The sequence below is a fragment of the Ammospiza caudacuta genome, chromosome 8, assembly GCF_027887145.1.
Source record: "Ammospiza caudacuta isolate bAmmCau1 chromosome 8, bAmmCau1.pri, whole genome shotgun sequence".
NCBI classification, from domain to species: domain Eukaryota; kingdom Metazoa; phylum Chordata; class Aves; order Passeriformes; family Passerellidae; genus Ammospiza; species Ammospiza caudacuta.
The window spans coordinates 23,159,939-23,181,919 of NC_080600.1; the positions used below are offsets into that span (position 1 = coordinate 23,159,939).

At 36.8% G+C, this 21,981-nt stretch overlaps 1 protein-coding gene across 2 annotated transcripts in view; it reads left to right on the forward strand.

Moving 5' to 3' along the window:
* OLA1 (Obg like ATPase 1) overlaps positions 1-21,981 on the forward strand; it is a 104,130-nt gene that overhangs the window by 41,858 nt on the left and 40,291 nt on the right. For both annotated transcript variants that reach the window (XM_058809395.1, XM_058809394.1), the window contains exon 5: positions 13,013-13,188. In XM_058809395.1, the coding sequence (XP_058665378.1) occupies positions 13,013-13,188 (176 nt within the window). The remainder of the gene's footprint in view (positions 1-13,012; positions 13,189-21,981) is intronic.

Below are 21,981 nucleotides of genomic sequence, written 5' to 3' on the forward strand. Positions count from 1 at the left end.
TTCCAAGGAGGAGATATTTGTTCAAAAGCAGTCAGGGAGTGCAAAGATCCATGCCAATATTCAGAATTCGTATTTCCCTTGAATGGAAGGTTGTGATAAAATGGTACATGGTGTGTTTTCATTGCCTGTTGAAAGACTTTCATGCAGTTAAAATAAGCATTTTGATGGTGGTTGAATTAAGAGTTTTTGTCAGTCTCTTCTCATCATGGATGATTAGACTAAAACGTCTGCTTGTCTTGACTTGAGATCACCACAGCTTCAGATAACATGCTTTGTGATTGAAGGTCGAAATATTTTGAATTCTAATAGGCTGCCAGATGAATTGCTTGAAATAGACTGTAAAATTTCAAGGCTTCCTTTTCCATCTGCTGTGAAAAGAACCATTGGGAATGGTTGAGCTTGATGATCATAGAATTACGGGATGGTGATTCTAAAACCCTCAAAGGGAAGTTGCTATGGAGATCTAGTTCCAAACTGTGAAATGATTCACCTCTGAAAGGCTTCAGGGTCTGAGAAGCTGAACACATCATTGTTCAGGTGGTCATTGGTTAGGAAATTGCTGGTGCCTGTGTAATCAGCACTCCTGTGGTAGTTAACGATCTAAAAAGGTTTGTTCTGAATGATGTGGGACAACAGCAATGTGCATAAGATGGCTTCTCTCAATCATAGTTTGCTCAGCCTGGTGCTTGTAAAAATACAGTGAGCTAAATGGCAGGGAGACGAACTGCTTCATTGAGGAGGTCTTTTAAAAACAAAATTCTTTTCTGTGATGGATTTGACATCTAAAGTAAAAGAAGAACAACTGTTTCAGCTTAAAAAGCTGTGGTTAGATGTTGCAAAAATATCATGTATTTATTTTGCAAGGAGCAGAACAGCGGGGCTGCATATTTGTATTTGCTTGCAGGCTAAAGGAGTAATACTGTTGGAAATAAAGATTTCTACCCAGTCACACCTCAGGAACATAATGAAGTAGCCTTGATATATTCATATTACTCCTCTTCCATCCCTCCTCCCCAATATTAAGGCCTAGAAGGCACTCTGCTCTGGCAGTCATAGAAAAAACACCCTGTATAGCCATGATTCAGGTTAATCAAAGTCAGTGTTTTCTTTCTCAGTTTCTGATTTATTTGTGTGTTTTGAGGCTAGGAAAAGGGAATAACAGGCCAGTTTTTTTTTGCATACATGTATAAAACAATGCATTTTGTCAACTGCTTCTAAAATTTGCTGGCAGATTCTTAGATTGCTTGAAAACTCCAACATACACACAAGTACTTAATGTACTTTTCCAAGGAAGCCAGACGTCATTTGCACAGTACACAAGTAGTTAGTGACTATACCTGCCTACCTAATTCAACATAAAACATTTTCTTGACCATATGATGTTCAAAAAGTCTGAGTTACTATTCCTTGCATACTCAGTATCAGCCTTTCACAATTTCTTAACACAATCTCTTAATGGTTCCTAGTAAAGAAGATGTCAGTGGCTACTAGATGGTGCCAGATAGTTACAGAACACACTGATATCTTCCACAGTATACTTGCCATTTAAGTAAAACGTTGCTAGGAAAAAAGTGCATGTCTGAGGGCTAGGGATTACTTTACTAAAATAATGTACAAAATGAGTTCTTTACTTCCCATGTGATGGGCCAGCCAGTCTATAGCAAGCAATTTATTATTTTTTTGTTGGGATGGTTTTTGGATGATTGTGAAGGAAGAGACTTAACATCCAAAATAAAATATTAGTATCAAGTTTTATGTGGTCAGCTTTTACATCAAGATTTGAACATTGAACAGGAAATGTTGCAAACCCTCTTTATCAAGTTTAGCATCACAGATAAGATGCAAATTATATATTACCTTGTGTTTTTAGTATTTCAGATTCTGTTCTGGAAAGATCATTTGAGATTTCTTGTAATTGCAAGCCTGTACTGTGATGTGAGGTCCTAAGAACTGTGTCATCTCTTAATTTGTAGAGAAGTAAACATGTGAAAAATAATAAGCTGTTAACTTAATGAAGCAGCTAAAGCTAATGATATATTTTAAAATTATTGTTATTAATTTTTATTACTAGAAACCCATAGGCAGCACTCTTCTAAAATTGGAATTTATTTGCAAAGGATAAATCTGGATTAATAGTATTGCTTCTTTTGCATTAAATTTGTTTTACACTATGAATGTGGGTCAGAATGTCCAGAGGGAAGGCGTTATGATGAGGCATATTTTTGTAAGGTAAATTTACTGAGAGGCATATTGCTTTTCTTTTTAAAGCTATTTTATTCACTTAGCTACCCTGCACTTCATTACAAATTTATATAGGGCATATGCATACCTAATGGCACTGACAAAACAATATTTGCTGATCTAAATCTTTACAAACTCTCATTCTTGTTATATATCAACTGGCTTTCCCTTAAGTATGTTTACTCCTCCACACTTCCTTTTTGCAACAAAATAGATCCTTAAAGGTGCAGCACTGAGATAATGGAAAATAAGGTTCTTTGTTAACATGCGATGGACTGAGTTTACAACTCCTTGTAAGTACTCTTCTTCCAAATACTATCTTGTTCTTCTGGTAAACAATGACTGCTCTGAAACATAGCTTTCTTTTCCCTCACCAGTCAAATTCTATAATCCATTTTTATAGGATTTTTGTAAGGCAGTGCAAGGACTTTTGACAGCTTTCTAGGGCTGTTGTTTTATCATAGCAAAATTTTAACTTTTAGACTATTTGGAATCTTCTTGGATAATGCATTTCTTGTAGCTGAAAACTTCTTACTGAGTTTTTTTCCCTTGGTATTTATAGATCTTAAGTTATTGCTTTAAATGCTTTTGAAGAGAAGTTGCTGTATTGAAACAATTTTGTACTCTTTGTTGTGGGTTTCAGGAGGGCTGTAGTTTTGCATTTTGTGCTGAACTGAACTGCTCATTCTCTTCATTATTTTGCAAAGACCAACCTTACAGGTTGTGAAGAATGTGGGACAGGGAGCTGAGCTATCTCTGCACAGGAGTCAGAGTGGGCTCAGCAGAGTTCAGTGGCTTGGACTTTGTTGTTTTAGCATTAGGAGTTCAGAGTGTTTCAGTAGGAGTACAGTCATGGAAACCTCTAAGTAGTGCTATTCCAGACCCAATAAAAACTTCAGAGCTCAAGTAGGTTTTTTATATTACTGCACCTTTGACATAATCAATCTGTGACTCAGATAAATAGTCCATGAGTAATTAAGATGTTTCCTATGTATCTTGTCATTCAAGGCTAAGTAGAACTGCCCTGTGTGTTTCTGCTAATGGCTGCTAGTTGCTATTCATGATCTCTGCAGATATATTGTCTTAAAAACATAGTTAGTGCTAGCAGTTATATTTTGTTATGGTGACCCTGAGAGATTGCAGATATGACTGGCACCATGGAGCTTGAAACTGAGTATTCCTAAAGAGAAGACCAGGATGACTGGCTTCAGAAAAAAAGGGGCAAAATGCAGCACAGAGATAGGGTGTTTCTGGAGGCAGTATGAATGCACAGTTCTACCTGGGCATATTTCTACTTTCCAAATGGCTTCTGCTTAGGAAACTATGATTTTGTACAGTGTAGATTCCATCAGATTGCAAATATATGAATTTCAGTGTACTTTGGAGTAGGAAAATCTGGATGTATGGTACACAGAGATGTTAGAAGTTATCCACTGGTGTTTGTGGCCAAACCTTCCTGCGTGCTGTATGCTTTATGCAGGCAGTGCTGCAGCAGAACACTCACCAGGGAGGGGAGTTCTGTGGAGAATCCCCCTTGCTCCTGTTTGCTTCTCTTTTTGTGACTTAAACTCACAAAGGGAGATTTTCAGTCATTCGAACAGAAAGTAACAAAAAATAGAATGGGACTGAGCTCAGGGTGACAAGAGCACTTGTCTCTGAAGCAAGCATATGCATTCTTTTGGTGTTTAGGCTTTTGACCAGGCTAAGTTCCCAATTTGCCCCTTCTTACTGTTAACACAATTGTGGTTTGTAAAAATCTGAACAAAGAGGCTAGTTTTTCCTAGGGAATTTTAAACAATTTATGTGATGTGCTAGCCATCTCAAAATGTTTTACATCAAGTGCTGCCCTTCCCAAGGTGTCTTCTGATAGTGAATCTGTTTGAATTACTCAGGTAACACGTTGCAAGAAAGGAAATTAAGGAGTATATCCCAATTGTGTCCCAACTATTTGGTGGGAAGTGCAGTGTTAGTATTTACAATATATAATCAAGGGCAGTCAGAGCAAGCCCTTGGCAAACAGGGACAAAGGTTTTTTACTTCAGCTGTCAAATAATGTCCTTTACTCAGTATCACCAACTTGATAGCAAATCAAAGCAGGTCGAAGGTTTTGCCTGTGGAGGGATGACTACAGCCCAGTGGTGCCAGGATGAGAGCAGTGCAAGTAAACACATTTTACATCTGAAATAAATCACTAATATTTGCCAGGCCCACTCAAGAGTAGGAGCTCTGGAGCAGGATTTTATAGAGAAGCTCATTGGAGCGACTATCTTGGTAACAACTCTTCTCTGATAAAACTGCCTCCATCAGGAACTGGATTGTGGCTTCTTCTGCCAACTCTCTTGTCCTGAAGTGAATTGCTTTGCCTCAGTGTTTCCCGGGGAGATTTTAATTTTTATCTCTGACCTTGTGCAGTACTCGATTTACGAGTACTTTTATGCAAATGTAAATTCTTTGTATGCTTAAGAAGTTGATACTACAGTCATTTAGAGTCCCGTATTGCTTCTCCATGCTCTCATTGTGTGTCTGCTGGTGCAGAAATAGACGTGCCCTTTTTTGTCAAATGCTCCCAATAGATTTGGTGTTGAAAGGGCTGCCATTCAGCTGCTGGTTCAGACTTTTGGGGAGCGGTTTGCTCTCTCCTGACTGCTGTGGTATTAGGGCTCAGCAGGGTAAATGGAGCTGCTTTGTCTTTTATATAGGTAAGTAATGAATTAAGTCCTAATACTACACCAGTCAAGAAAGCCCAAAGCAGCTGCTTTTACCATCCTGTGTCTGTACAGCCATATGGTACACATAAACTGCAGTGTTGTGTTCAAAGTCATTAATGCTGTGCCTAATATTCTGAACTGGGTTTTGTTGCTAAAAATCAGCTAAACTTGAGAATAAAAACAAGTGTTTTAAATGGAAATGAAAACCTTTTCTTATATTTTTACGATGCAGGTAGGACAAAATAATTATTGCCAGAGTGACTGCTTGCATCTGAAATAAATTTATACATATTATTTTGAAAAAATCTAGTTAACTTTAAAATATGTAAGTTTTCTTGTCATTTAGGGTTCTGTGAAGCTGATCATCAAGAGGGTTGCAAATCATTGGCGGTTTCTATTTTCAGATTTCCACATCCCAGAGTAATTTGCTTTAATTTCACCCAATTTAACCTATACTTCACACCATCACCATTCAGCTTTAATAGCTATGTTCTATGCATAAGAAAAGCAGATAAATGTCCACAATTAGACTGCAAGTGATTACAACTAGTTAGGGCTTTATGAAGACAAAACTTAAGGGGCTGTAGCACAAAACAAAGCCACAAAAGATGTCTAAAAAATTCTTTCTTCGGAAGTCAAGGTTTACTACAACGTTTTATTTAATGTTTTTTGTACTTGATTTTGCTTATGTTGAAGATGTAGGCAGGTGCATCTTCTTCAACTGAAAATTACTCTGCTTAAAGAATATTAGGTTTGTGTTACAGGTGATTAATTTCACTTGAAATTAGCTTGTAAGGGAAAACATGCTAAACCTACTTTATTTTTGGTTCTTTGTTAACATGTGCTTTGTTTAAGAAGCTGTAAAAGTGTTGATTCTGATGGTATTATTTTCTCCTAATAATAAATATGCATAGTAAAATGTACTATCATCAAAGTTTAGTACATTCTGTATTGTTAAATATACCTACACCGCAGTCAGAAATAGCAGTATCTTTTACAGTTTAAGTCTTTGGAATACTGATGATAGCATGTCAACCCAGTCTAAGTATAGATATTAATTATAATTTTTTTTTTTACACTTCTAGTCTTGTTTTTTTTGTAGCTCAAAGAAATACCCTCCTTCTAGCTTCCCACTCAAGTTACAGTATTTTAGTTTGTTTTGTTGTGTCCCCCATTCCCACAGTAAGTGGCCAGATTACATTATTGCTCGTTTGTGTCAAGGCTTGTCCCGGGGCTGTGTGTGTTACAGGCCGGCTGTGCCGAGCAGCTCCCTTTGACAGCACTCACTGAATGTATGTGCAGAGCAAGCGCAAGCACCAATTACTCTCTAGCTCTGGTTTGTGGTGGTGTTATTAAACATTCCCTTATAGTTTATTGACAAAAAATGCTGGTCATTACCCTAAATACCAATGGGAGTTTCAGCTTGTGATGCAGTTCGGATTCTGATCAAATTGTAAATATCCCCCTTAATTGCAGCATAACATGTACCAGTACACTGCTTACCTTTAGTAAATGAATGCAAGATGCCAGAATGCCATTATGGGAAGCTTTAGTGTTAGCCAAATGTTTGGTTACATTTTACTTTAAGGGTAAGGATAATTAGAGAAATGAAGCGACTGGTATATAAAAGAGAAATTAATCTTGAAGATAATAATTAATTTCCATAATTGCAATTAGGATCAGAATAAGATAAGTTTAGAAGTAGTATTTTGATTTAGATTTTAGCATCTCAGTGGCAGCTTGGAGCAGCTAGAAACAATAAGGTTTAGGCTATAGGCAGCTTCTTCGTTTTTATGTCGAACTAGTTTTATATGCTATATCATAAAACTTTCAGTCCAATCAGCAACTACATTTAAATACTGCAAATTGTGGCAGCAAAACAATAATTCTGCTGATTAGCCCCTTTCCATTTCTTGTAAGTGAACTGTTTATGCTGTTGAGTACCTTTTGAAAAAAGAAAAAGCCAAAACAGCCTTGATTAGTCAAGGAGTAATTGGATGACTTGATTTTAGCAAGAGAATGAATTGGTTGATGATAGCCTGTAACTAAGTGTAGTGGTTCTGTTCAGATGAATACATAACATACAGTCATCAGATCTTGACAGGTATAACATAAGCAATGCAAAAATTTCTGGAGGCTGAGAGGTAAATTTTGTCAAAGGAATTTTGAAGCTGATTTTTGAAAGAAATGGGAAGAAATGTGCATGCCATTAGATGATACCATTTAAAAGTGACATTCGTTATGGCTGTCCTGTATACATATTTATGTGCTCTTAGTTTTGCTTGTCAAGAACAAATCTAGACTGTGTGTCCTGGCTGCCATCAAGACCTTACAAATTGACAGTTCCTGCACTTCCACAGGAAAAAAAGAGATTCAAGGTGCACATCTTCTCCATTCATTTTATTTTCTGCATTTTAAGCCAATAATTTGAAAGAAATGTGCAGAACCAGCTATTGCTGCATTCTATCTTTCATGCCACTTAAAAACATATTTTTGGCCCACCACACTTGGACCCAGACAGCCCAGATAAAGTGCTCAGCTAAAGATAAACCCTTCCCCAAAACTGAAGAATATTTCAAGTTTGAGCCTAAGGGCAATGGTAGAGGGAGCTGGGTGTGGCAGTGCTAATTTCCAAGCTCCTTACTTCTAGTGATTTCAGCTTATATCATTATTTTGAGGCTGTTAGCTGGCAAAAATGAATCCTGCTCCAGTATTATGCTTTACCATTTTCCTGTCTAAATACTTGTCTTGTTTTAATAGCAGTATCTGGATACTGCTAAAACATGAAGGGAATTTACCACAGCAGATGTGTACTTGCAGTGAGCCTGATGTTTTTAACTCTGTAATCTTTGCTCTTGTACACTAAAGGAAGTGACAGATTTTTGAAGGTAGAGTGCAAATCCATCAGGATGTTATGGGAGATTATTTGAGAAAAAGCTTTTTTATATATATATATATATATATATATATATATATATATAATACTTAAAATAAGAAACATGGTTTCTGTTCAACTTCCTTTGACAAACTTCTGGTAAAATTATGGTTTACCTCTGCTAGGATATGTGAGAGAGATGCCTGAGAACTGGTAATGATTTTTTAAAGTAATTAAATTACCAATTAGAGTTTCCCAGTTGACCTTCCTGTTACTGCTGTGTGATTAGCTTGGCTGTTGACAAACACATGGTTCCTTGGGGAAATTCTTGAGTAAGTCTATTTTATGTATGTATTTCTTTGCCCATGTGGCAGATTGATTCCTTTTTCCTCTTACAGTAGTATGCCATAGTTTCCTGCAGTAGAAAGAGGGCAGTTTTGGAGCACAGGCAGTGTAACTCAAGGAAGAAGTCAAAAGGAAGGTGGTGTGGTTTGGGGTAATGTTTGAGAAATGCTGAGGCCCTTTATGTTTTAAAAGCAAATGCATTGGTGAAGATGTGGGAAGTGCAATGGGTTTTCATTTTATTCATTGGAGAAGGTCATTATGTCCAGAGGTCATACTGTCTTGAGAACTCAGTGGTGTGACTAGTTTTGGAGATGTTAATTGTAAATATGCTTTTTAATGAGTATTATTTTAAAATAAATAAAGTAGTTAGATCAATTTGTTGTTTGTTGAACTTCCAAAATATCATAACAGCTTTTAAAAGATGAATTTTTAGCACAACTTTGAAAAAATTAATTTCTTAATGAAAACTTGAGATGCTAGACCACAGAGCTCAGCTGCCTGTATCCTGCAGGTGTGCATGTACTACAGAGGATATCGTGTGAACAAGCTGCTAACCTTGTAAGCCTCCCTCCTATTTACAGAAATTGAGGCCTCATTATGTCAGTAAGAAGACAGACATGGTTTGTTTGAGGTTCACAAAATTTAAAAACACCTCATCATCAGTGTGGGCTTTACCTCTGACACATGGCCATGTTTGCAGTCTGTGCTGTTTTACAGCCATCCCATTCTAGTCCTTTGCTTCCTTATCTGGATGCCCTGTTAGTATAATTTTGGGGAACCTTTGCTCCCTCATTTTTCTACCAAGCTCTCGCAAGCTATATTCAGCTTGAGATCAAAATAAGACTACCAAATGTCTGTTTGGCCTTGTCCCCATTATTTTTCTCATAGATTCTGTTGTAATGAGAGAGCAGTATCAGATAAGCTAATCTGAGGATTTCTTTGTCAATGTTTGTTTTTCATTTTTCTTCTTCAATGTCCATAAACTAACTGATTTTGAGTTTTTTTGCCTGATACTCAAGGCAGTCTTACCTGTTCCTTCAGAAAAACAAACTTCTCATTTGTTGGCTGTCATCTTGTATCTCTAGACCCACCTCCCATTTTCCCTGCTTCTTCCAATTCGGCAGTTTTTAGTTTCATCAGACTGTTTTTCTACACTGTGCACTGTACCAGCTACTAGTCTGGTGCTACTCAGCATTCCTAGCCTGTGTCCACCTTGTGCATCATGTTCATGGTACAGCTATTGCATTATCTTTAACTGGACAGTGATGGGATTCTTATTGTTGTACTTTAAAATAAAGCCTTTGGGTTTTCTGTTTTGCTGCTGTGTGTGCTGCAGGGAAGGTGGGGCTATCATAACATCTTCCCCAACAAAAGAGAGGTAAAGGCCTTGCTTGACAGAGGTATTTCACACAAAGGCAGAAAGACAAAGTAATAAATAGCAATATGCTGTTAACAGTCTATTACAGATAAGGTTTGTAGATTGAGATTATGGTTCTTATTTTTGTCATTGAGTCTTGTAAATAATATGCACATTTTCTTGTTTATCTTATTTATAAACTCAGTTTTGCAACTCCATTTTTTCCTACTACTCTGCATTTTAATATAGGCAGTTTTTAAAATCAGGTACCGAGTAAAACATTTTTCTAGTAGTTTAACTGCAAGTTTCTCACTTCTGTACTTTTTCCTAGAGATCTGCTCTTGCTCAAAGCCCAATTGCTAAGGTTACCACCAGTTCTGGCTTGCTATGTCTGCATGCAGCTCTGCAGACTGGAATTGAATTCCCTACAGCGCTCAGTGTGATTTGTAGCAGACCGTCACTGCAGAGCAGGCTGGAGGCTGACATAATAGATCGTTCAGGATACGTCCCACATGGATATTGAGACAAAGTTAAAAACTAAGGCTCTTCCATCCTAGTGGTGTCACTCTGCCTGTTCATTCCCTTCTTCTTGAGTCTCCCTCATCCCTGAGGGCGTATCCCTGTCATTCTCTAGCTAGGCTGTTGGGCAGAGTGTGATCTGCTTTAGGTTGATGGCTGAAGCTGACATTGAAACTCTGATCAAGAGATTCACAAAAAGAACTCAGTGTCTTGTTGCCTTGAAGAATCTCTCATTTGTACTAAGATGTGGACATTACTGCCAGTTTGGTCTTCTGTGTGTAAAAAATCTTAAAGCTATCACTTTTGTATGGACTGTGTCTGTCTAAATGGGAATTCCTCTAAATGTAAAATTGGGAATTTTACTTAAAATCCATGCCTTTAATGGAATATACAACTAGTGTTCATTCATTCCATGAGGAGAGTCAAGCAACCCAGTGAGGAGGAAAGAAGGGTAAATTGTTGCCTCTAGTGGGAAATCATAAGCTCAGTAAGAGGGGCTTTTTACCCAAGCAAGCAACGCCTGTTCTAAACACAGATCTCTTGTCCTCCTGTTGCCTGAGTGAACTGCAGGGTGGCTGCTGACACAGGCATGATGGAAGAAGGAGACTTGAAGAAAACTCTGGCAGAACATTGAAGGGTCCATGGGTTAAAGGCTTTAGTGGGCTGAGAAGAGAGTGAAGGTGAAGTTATAGTGTCAATTTTATAGGGGTGGAAATACGCTGAATTAATTGGGTTTGAATGAATAAAGAACAATTTTTTTGTGAAAAGGAATGGGAAGATGTGAAAAATAGAAGCTGTTGTTGAAGAAAACAGAAAAATATAACTAATATATAAGCTGGTTTTTATTGTTGCTAATTCACCTTACACTTGCTTTTTCAAAAAGGCTCCTTCCTTAAGACCAAAACAAACAGTTTATTTTAGTTTTTATTTTTATGTTCTAAATGGAAGATCTTCATGGTCATGCAGCTTTTCCCTGACTTTAACAGTGTGGGGAGTTTTGTTGCTTTTTAAACCCATGGACACTAGATGCAGAGGGATGTCAGAAGATATTATTTACATGGTCATTTTTTCTTGATATAAGGAAGAAAGTTAACCTTTTAGTGAATGAGTGCAACGTATCTGTTGAGAAGGCTGAGGCAAGTAGACTTTTTGTTGGTCTGTGTGGTGACATCTTCCTACTTCTACCCTTTTTATTCAATATTTTCCTTGTAAATTAGAACAGAGCAGTTAAGCTGTTCTCTAATATTTGCTCATCTGAATAGCCTACATCTCATTCTGTCAGGTGTGCTAGTAAGGATTCATGGAAGACAGGGGCTATGGTATCTCTTCCTTGATTGCCTGGCACTGGGATAGATTAGTGTGGAGTGTTTCCATTTAACAGAGCAGCCTGTTCTCCCATCATGGCCAGCATCAGGATCTGTTGCTGAGGTAATTGTGCTTGTACCCAGGGAGTTCACTGATCTGCTTTGGAGAGTAACAATTAATGAGAGAGGGGGGAACTTCTGGTAACCACTGTTTGAAAGGCTATTCATAGGTTTATGTAAAAATGGTTTTGATATTTGACTATGAACAACCTTTTAAACCTGTGTTCCATGTGCATTGGTGTAAGGCTTTGTTGCTATAATCTTGGTTTTCAGTAAGTTAAAACAAAAGATGAAGTTTAAGGTGTTAATGATGACAAAGAACCCCCACAACTTTCTGTATATCAGTTAAGGAATTGTTTGTTGTTTACCCTTTTTGTTATGTTTTTCAGTACAAGAAATGGCTTGAATTTTTTTCCTGTGTAAGAAATACATTTTAACTTTGGTAATGTTCAAGTAACATTCTTTTCATGGTTGATTTCTCATGCATATCTTTAATGTTACAGGTTAGGCATGCAAGTACTCTGAAAATTGATCCAGGAAGAATTAATAAACTCTTTTTAGCTGTTAATATTTTTATTTTTAAAGCATGTATTGGTTTTTTGGGGGGAGTAGGATTTTTTAAAAGTGATGCTGCTTATCTGATAATTTCAATCCTAGTTGAATTATGTTGCCAGATTGTCATCAGAAGGGCATGAAGTCAGCACACATGCGTCAGTAATATCTGGTTGTTTTAACCTTATGTTTCCAGTTGGCAATTTGAAATTATGGCTTCAACTGCACTTTAAATATGTGATAATAGCATGTGTTTCTAATAAGGGCCAGCACCATTTTGTTCAGATACTGTGAATGGTTGTCACTCATATATGACAAATGCACCTTCATCTGCTTCTTTGATGGCCCCCTAAAAACCATACCCTCAAATCAGGCCGATGAAATTAGCTGCTGTGTAAATTGTGTGTCTGAGTGGTTCATTATCTAATCACCGTCAGAACCACAGTGATAAAGTAGATTGAAACAGGGACGAGGTCTGCCAGATGATTTCAGGCCTTTTTTTCTAAGCCCTGTTTCCCTTGGAAACACTAAGAGTCATTCAGAACTTCAGAATTCTTTGTCTAGAACTTCTTCATTTCTTAATGCATTTCTTGGGCAGCCAGTGAGGTCTGCCAAGGTGATTTGAAAGGTTTTCTCTCCATCATTCTTGTAATCATTACTGTGTGTATTAAAATGTTCCACAATGTTCAGTTTAGCTATTGTGTTTGCTACTTCTGGGTTAGATATTGTAAAACACACCAGCTATTTTCAGGAAACTGCTCCAGCCTGTTCCTTTGTAGGAGAATCTCTTAAATGCTCTAAGTCCTGTCCTGAAATGGCAAAGTGCTATGCTTTGGATATACAGAGAGGGAACTTTGGATCCTGGAGCGGATGTGTAAATTAACATACTAAACCAGTATGATATAAAACATTGCACAGGACACTTGTACATGGGTGGGATAACCACGTGGCTTTTCAATTTCAAGCGTTCTTGATTCATTATATTATGTTCTAGATATATATTTCTTGTCTTTTTAGCTTAATAGGTAATTTAAATGTTGTTTTGTTTTAGGAGCATTTGAAGATGATGATATTACTCATGTTGAAGGCAGTGTAGATCCTGTTCGTGACATCGAAATTATACATGAAGAACTTAGACTGAAGGATGAGGAGCTGATCTTGCAGAGCATAGATAAGCTTGAAAAAGTAGCTGTAAGAGGAGGAGACAAGAAATTAAAACCTGAATATGTAAGTACATGACCTATAAAAGTAAATCATTAAGTCTTGTCAGCATTGAATTGAAATATTTGTATTGTTGGGTTTTCTTATTAATCCCACATGTGTAATACAAAACTCTACTACTATTTTTATATGTATGTTAAAGTAATTATTATGAGTTGAAAAAATACTAGAATGACTGGCTGTGCTGTCAGTTTAAGATTTCATAGATGTAGCTAATTGTAACTTGAAATTCAGCTGTTATTTTCTTGCTGATACAGCTTTGTATGCAAATAGCCAATCCTTTGTCAAATTTACATCAATGTCTAAGTTGTAATTCAGAGTTACTTCTGACTTATTCCTGCTGTTAAGTTCTAGTATTATGTTGATATTAGTATTCCTGTAACCAGCAAGTGAATGTATTTTTTTTTGTGATTGCACTTTGTGTCTTTTAGTGCATGTTAAATGAAGCCTGCTAGTTGAAATTAATTTTAGAATGTTGTTGTAAAAATCTGCTTAAATGAGCTCAATTATCATAGGGTAGTAGTGATGTTTCTTTGTAAATTAGTAATGTATAATAATTATCAACTTCCAAGTATATTTTTTGCAAATTGTTGTTTTACTCCTACTTGTCTTTTGACTCCCCTATACTTTGCCAATAGTCATTCATTTTTCTTTGTCATTAATATTCTATAAATATTTCAGATGATATATAAAATGCATTTTCTAATTATTACAACAGTTTATCAGTGTGGAAATAAATTATTTATGTCTAGCAAGTAATATTAAGAAGATACTGTTTTCTCAGATGGAATTTTTGATACCAAGTATTATAGAGCTTGCAAGGGTTGCAGGGTGAAGAGAGAGGTGAGAATGTTGACCTCATGTTCAGAAGGCTTGATTTATTATTTTAGGATATATATTACATTATGACTATACCAAAAGGAATAGAGAGAAAAGTTCTCAGAAGGCTAGCTAAGCTAAGAGTAGAAAAGGAATGAATACAAGGGTCTGTGTCTCAGCAGAGAGCAAGACCCAGCTCTGCGGTGAGTGGTCAGTAAATCCAAACATCCACCCAAGACCAATCACGGATCCACCTGTTGAATTCCCCAGCAGCAGATAACCACTGTTTACATTTTGTTGCTGAGGCCACAGCTTCTCAGAATGGGGAAAAATCCTAAAGAAAGGATTTTTATGAAAAGATGTCGGTGACAACCAAGTAAGAAGAAAAACATTGCTATATTGGTGCTGCCAGGTTAATTTATCAATATTGAAGTGCAGTGAAATTTGTTGACCCTGCCTAGTGTCTGGAAACAGACAGGAGCTGAAAGTGAACACCCCCCTCCAAAATATTCTGCTCCATGATGCAGTGTTAAAAAGCACTTCCATGGTACCTTCTGTTGGTGAAGAACTAGTCTTCATCTGGCATGAAAACTGTTTTATTTCTTGATTTGTCTAGGCCAGAAAAAATAGCTATTGTTGGAAGATTTAAAGGCTTTATGTAAGCCCAGAGAGAGAGAACCTTCATTTAAGAACCTTCATTTCAGGTCTTATCTGTCATGTGAACCCAGCCCTGAGTACATGTGGGCAGCGATTTTTATCTTTCACAAAAGGTTTCACATGCTTAGACGAACAGTGCAGTTTATGCCTGCAGTTTCAAATAGCATTCACACAGTATTTCACCTTTTAATTCACGTTAAAGAAAGGGGCAAGCAAAAATCCTGTCCGTAGCGAATTCAAAGTTCATCCTAAAGCTAAATTTCATATTGGTATGACAGGATGAAAATGAGGAATGCTGTGATGCTGTTCTGCCCAGCCTCGAGCTCTTCTCACTCACTTTGTTGTGTGGCTGTCTTTGGAAACAGCTTTGCTCAGCTCCTTGTGATGGAACATTCCTATCTAGTTTTTGAGTGTACCTCTGTGGATGCTTTGAGGATTTTATATCACAATGTATGTTCTTCGTGTGTGAAGGAAGAAGTTGGCACTTTTGTGATTACAAAGAATCATAACTGAAGTGTGTTTTAAATAGAATTTGTAAAAGTGATCAGATAACTTGATGGGTGGTAGGTATAGTTATGGTTGTATGGTAGGAGTTGTTCTTAGTCATTTTTTAACTACAGGAAGTTGGTATGTCTTTGAAAACAGAAAATACCAGATTATCCTCAAATTAAGACAGTAAATAAAAAACTTCAAATCTAGAAATGCAATTTAGATTAATTAAAGAAAAATTTCAAATCTTTATTATTAATCTTTTTTTACCCAGCTTCTGTTTTTCCTCCATTTCATTGCCTCTTCCTTCAGTCTCCTTACTATTACTTCATCTGTTGTTCACCTGTCAAAATGACTTTGTCACCTTGTATTTGTAAGACACTTCCTGTCATTTGTTGTGTTTCCTTAATCCTGTTTTTATGAGCACATGCACAGAAAAGATCAGGTTCTTGATGTCATGTTGCTCTGCCCGTTCTGTTCCCAATAATAGCTGTTACACATGACCAGTCTCAGCTGAGTTTGTCAACAACAATGGAGGTTTCAAAGGCGTGAAATTCCTTTGTTTCATGGGAGGGGGTGGCTAAACAGTGGGGAAGCACAAATTAATGCTTCCCTTGAGACAAAGGCTGCATGGAGGAACTATAGTCACTAGGGAATGTCTTCAAGGAAATGGGGGGCATAATGCCTCTGAATCTTGCTGATCTTGGACCTTCTTGCCTCTCTTCCCTGTGACTTGCATGCTTGAATTGTAATGTATATACACTAGACTTCATAAAGTGGACTTTTTTGGTGACGGCCTGTGAAACCTCCTTTCTTCTCCTGGTAAATCAATCCTTAGGTCCAGTTAGGCAGCTTCTAGAAGCAGGTTTGTGTAGCTGTAGGACTGTAACAGCTGCTCTTGGGCATTTCTGGCCACTACAGGGCTTCAGATGTTCCTCCACTGGGTTGGGAGGCACTCCTGTGCAGTTTGCTTTGCCTCTTTTCCTTTCATGTTTTGGCTTGCACAAGGCCTGTGGTTGCATTATATATACTATATTATAGTACACTATAGCAGGATTGACTATGCATAAATGATTTAGAGGTCTAGGAGGGAAACATTGTGGGATTAGTGAAAAAAGCAGTTAAAGATTATTCCACCTTCCTAAAAGGGTAGCCAGACGTTAGGAGTATATTTTGGCAGTTTGGTCAGTCTGCACTTCCCCAGTCCATTGCACTCTGCATTTAGCTTGTCTGTCACAGGGAGAGTTCCCTGTCCAGCACAATTTGTAATGTTTCCATGCATTTGCAGCTACTGTTCAAGGCTTGCTTTTTCTAGTGCAAAAAAAAAAATTATGAAGAGACAGTATGGCCTGAAATGAATACTTTTTTCCAAACAGATTGTCTTCAAAAAAATAGAGGATGGGACAGGACTGGGAAACAACTTCTCAAGATTTGCCTTTTAAAATTATTTGCCAATATAATACACAGCTATTGCTAATATTCTATTCTTAGGAATATTTTTCTTCTGTAGCAGAGATGAGGAACAAACAGCTCTTGTCTGTGCACCAAGTGTTCCCAGTCATTTTCCCTTTCAGGAAAATCGGGAGGTTATGAAGGAAAAGACTTGATATTCATGGATTGTTTTGGTTTTGTTTTTAAGCACTATGTTAAAATTTTAGCATCTCTCTTTTTTATTCTTTCCCCCATTCCTTTTGGAACAATTCAAGGTGAAGATGCTTGAGAATGTCTCAAGAATTTCAACTGGTTGAGAGTTTTAGAAGTAATTTGTCTCATATTATAAATATGAATTGTCTGCTTTAGAATATTTGCTTTATCAATAAGCCACCACCATTGTAACTTGGTAGTCTGAAATCTTCAAAAGGTTTTGGAGGAGAAAAATAAAAAATTGACACTATATATCAGTCAACAAGACTTAAATCTGAGATTGCCTGCATTTTGCATGGTGTTATAACTTGTTAATTATCATTTTTCCTCTGTGAAAGCCTACATTGCCTACAGGTGGTAAATTTACCTTTGTGCAGTGACCTGGCTTGGCAGTTGAATCATGTTAACTCTTCTGTCTCTCAGAGAATTGATCCCCTGTCAGCAGAAATAAAATAGCTTACTGTTGTTAAGGAGCTATCAATGAAATAATTTTCAAGTTCTACTTAAAAATCAGTGGCACAATATGATCCAAGATCACTGACATGTAATGTTGACATAAGCTTGGAATAGCTTCCTTTACACATGTATTGTCCGTTTTGCAAGTATTCCCACTGCCTTCTCAGAAATGACTGTTTACTGTTACTAAGGGTACTAGTCTTTCAGACTTTATATACCTCTAAATATTATTTTGGCTATAACCTTCTAAAGAGATATTATAGAATAAAAATACTCCTGTTATTTGCATGTATTTAAACAGTGCTGATATAATTTCAGAAAGCAGTCAGAGTACTTTTGATTTTATATTTTAAATCTGTCTGATGATGGTATATGCAGAGACATTAAATAGATATTGAGTTAAACTTTATTATTAGCTTATTATTGATCTGTTATTTTGGATAGCAGGGGATTTGAAAATGAAATGCAAATATGAATGACTTTATAAATCAGAATGTACAAATGATAAAATTAATCTTAAAAAATATTTTTTAATTGGTAGGATTTTTCAGTCCTGGAGACAAGTCTCTAAGTTAATACTATCTAATGCAGTGAAGTGAACATTATTTCAGGATTCTCTTCCAATGTCCTTCTAGCCTGATTCAGTTCTAGTCCTTAGAATTGACAGCTCTGCAACAGATAGAGCCCTTTGTCAGTGCCCAAAATCTTAAATTCCAGCACAAAAGAATTCTTATGTTAACAGTATTGAGATCTACATATCTGACTGCAAGGCTGTTGTTTATGGTTGAGCTGATGCAGATTTTTGATGTTAGTGACATGAAGAACCAATCTTTAGGTCAGAATCGGTGTGCACAGTGTTTGACCTTCCAATTCTCTGTTGAAAGGCAGCTTCTACAGTAGATCGGGATCAGCATTCACTGGATTTGATCTTCCAGTGTTGGGTTGAATGCGATGCTTTCACCAGTCTCCATTGTAAAGTCTGTCATTTTAAAAATAAGATTAGTTTATCAAATCAAGCACATTTTTTAACAGGAAGAGCAATTGCAGTTATGGAAGAGCAGTTAGAGACTCTTTTTTTGTATAATGGTGTGAGAACCACCATAGTGCCTATTCAGCTTAAAAGAAAGGCATCAAACTTTGTTTTGTTACTGTGATGGACAATGATCTAATAATGAACACTTACACTCAGCCTATGGCCATTGTATTTGTCAGCATATATGTACTATGAAGAGTAAAGCAAAATATTCCTAATGGTGGTTTAAGTAGCTTTAATCCCTTCCATTCTCCTCTCTTACATTTAATGTCTTGGTCCTGTCCTGAGAATATAGTAACTGTTTGAAAGATGTTCTTTTGTTCATCATTTGTTGTTAAAATCACCAGTATGGTGTGGGGGATACTTCACATACAGCAAAGAGCTGGTAGATTCAGTTTGTTCTTACTACCAATATATACTGGCTGAAAACCTTTCCTTCCTGCAATATTCTGATGAATGGGATGTGCCAAGCAGAATTTGCTGACCTCTTGCTGCAAGCACTTGCCAGAGTTCTCACGGATGGATGAACTCTTATTTCCTCCAACTGATGATGTCAGTTGGGAATGTTCACCTTTCTTCTATTCCAAGTTGAAGATAAATACAGTCATGAATTGTATAAGTTTTTTTTTTCCAGTTTCTTTCATCTCCTTGTGCAAGGAGAGTTTGAGAGGCTAGTTTGTTCCACAGGAGAGGGAAAGAAAGGAGCAGTGTACACATGCACTGTTGACATACTCTCTGCTGATGGCTTTTACAATTGCTAACTTAAATCATAGGGAATCAAGAAAATATTTATATTCTTAATGCACATAATTATGGCTAAAATCTTGAGTGGACCATTTACTGTGCTTAATGTGGTATTTAGAGGAAATTAAAGTTCATTCTGGAGAACATTTTGAATGTAGCATGGCAGATGTTTGTGAATTGATTGGTAGTAAAGCCTGACTTAAAAATACATAATGTGTAAACACACATTTGGATTTTTTTGGTATTATCAGTAGACAGAGAAAAGTCAGTGCTTAAATACTTTCTGTCAAGTCTGATCTTTCCTGTGTAGATTTGACAAGTAGCTTAAAGTAATTAATTTTGTAAATCATGCCTCCCTTAGTATGTCTAGATCTAAGTAATTTTAAACTCTATGTGTATATGCCAAAATAACACTGTATAAAAATAAGTGTATTCTGAAAAAGACACCTTTTTAAATCAGCTTAATTCACACAAATCTACAACAAATGCATTCACACGTGGATTTAGTTGAAAATTTTTGTGATTGGCTAATGGAATAAGGAAAGTTTAATGAAACTCTGCGAAAGATATTTAATTTTACTTTTCAGTGCAATTTCCCTGTTCTGAATTTCTGAACTGCTAGAAATAATCACTTGTAGATGGACTGCTTTCTTTATTCTTGCTTGCTTTTTGAGAAACAACCCATGACTGAGTTGTTTCATGTATAATGCTGTAGAGGCTGCGAGGATGACCCACACAGGAGAATTTGGGGATTATTAACAAGAATTACATTGCTTGGAATGCCTGTAGAATGTTTTGGGTGAAAGTGCTTGTTGTGGTTCATAAACATTATTGGCATCTAGTTCTAAGTAAATCTTTTATCGTGTACAGCTTGTACTGGCTCTGTGAGAAGATATTAAATAGAAGGACTTGTCCTAAATCCATTACTTGGCCCATTGTATTTTTATTAAAGTCGGTGAGCAAGGGAATTGTAAGAGATTAGACATTGTTTTGTACCACAGAGGAGCTCATTGTCACTCCAGTTGGTGCAGTACCTGGCTTGTTCTCTTTCCTGCACCCAGCTGCTACAGCTTATTTAAACGCTTAGCACAATGTAAAAACATGATCTAGCCTTTTCTTTAAACTGCCAAATGTGTCTTAGTTGTCCTTTAAAATACCATTGTTTTTAAACAGTGTTTTTTGGAATAAATTCTTACCGTGTCGCTTCATCCTCAGTCTTCTAAATTGCCACAAAACCTCCAGGAAGAGCAGACAGCTGAGGCTCTGCTCAAGGGAAGTGAAAAGATTTCCAAGGAAAGCTGTGAATAGAAGGACTGTGGGCTCAGTGCACTCCATCCACCTCATGTGTACTCAGTAAACTGCTCTTGGTGCAGCACAGTTGAAGTAGCCATGAGAACCTCAAATAGCATTCTTCTCTATCTGTATCTGAAAAACCATTTTGAAATTTTGAAGGTCAGATGGAATAATAATTATCTGGTTTGATCCCTTGCATATCCCAACTTAATTCTTACAACTGTGGTTAAAATGGAATGTATGTCTAACAGGAAAAATTAACCTTTATTAAAGTATTTTCAGGCTAGAGTTAAATTACTTTTACTTGTATTAGCTATGCCAATAATTAATTATCTTCACTGTATAGAAATGAGACAATTTTAGTCAATGTTTGTCAAGCTTTAGCAGTTATTTGATTTCTCTATGGTAGTGTGAAAAACCCTGCATATGTGATATTTTTGTTTTATATATATATATATATATATATATATATATATGCAATAAGAATAAAAGCATAGAATTTAAGAATGCCAAATCTTCATGCATAAGCACATTCTCAAAACCTCTGTTTTTTTCTCCAGTTTTTCATCATTTCAGCAGAGATAAGTATAAAATTATTCCTGTTGGACACTAGGCTATTTATATACTCCAAGATTGCATTATTCTTCTATTTCCAGTACAGTTCATTTGCTTATGACCCTCCAGGCTTCTCAGCCGCTCTTGCAAGAGGGAAGTGCTGTGTTGGTAAATACTGTATCCACCCTCCCTTTGCCCCTGCCCAACAGTGTATGAACTTGAGGGTTTTGTATTCAAAAGTATGGTTTGCTTTTTTAGAGCTGTGGGGCAGTTCTGGTTCCTACATAGTTCCCAGTGTTTGTAAGTGACTGTTCCCAGAATGTGTGTGTCATTAACATGGCCTTTTTTGGCTGTTGAAAGATGGTAACCAGGAAAAGGCAGAGAGTTTTTTTGGAGTGCCATCAGAAACACACACGTTAGGGTTTTTATTTACAGTTGTATTCTTAGACGTACTGGGTAGGTGGTGTTGAATCCATTTAGTATATGCAGTGATTTATTAAAGAAACACCTTCTGCCACTGAGCCAGATTCTTTAGGGAAGTCAGATTGCGTTATTTATGCACCACCATCTTCATTACTGATATGCAAAGGTGTTGGACTTAGGAATGAAGTGAGAGGAGCTAACTAAGAGCTACAGATAATGTTTTAGGTATTCCTTGTAGCTTTTCCTAGCAGCAGAGAAGTGTAAATAATAGAATTTTAGACAATGGAAACATTTTAATAAAAAGTGCTTTTGAAGCTTTTACAGGGAGATGGTAAGTTTTTACATCTTGGAAGTTTCGAAAGGAATGAATAAGATACTGAAAAACACTGCATATGTCCCTTGGTGGGGGAAAAACCTTACTGTACTCACAGTTACTCTGTACTAGTGGAGACTTTTGCACTGCCTCCAGGATCACAGGGAATTCACTTGCACTTTGAAGTGTGAAGTGATAATCCTCACAACTGCTTATTTCTTTATTAAATTTACGGAAGTTAATTACATGCCCTGGTAATTTACAACAAAAAAATCACAATTCTCTGATGCCAAGTAGGCAAGTGGGTTTCCAAGCTTCAGTTTAGTCCCTCATGCTGTAAGAAGAATTGGCATTGGCACACATTATTACTATC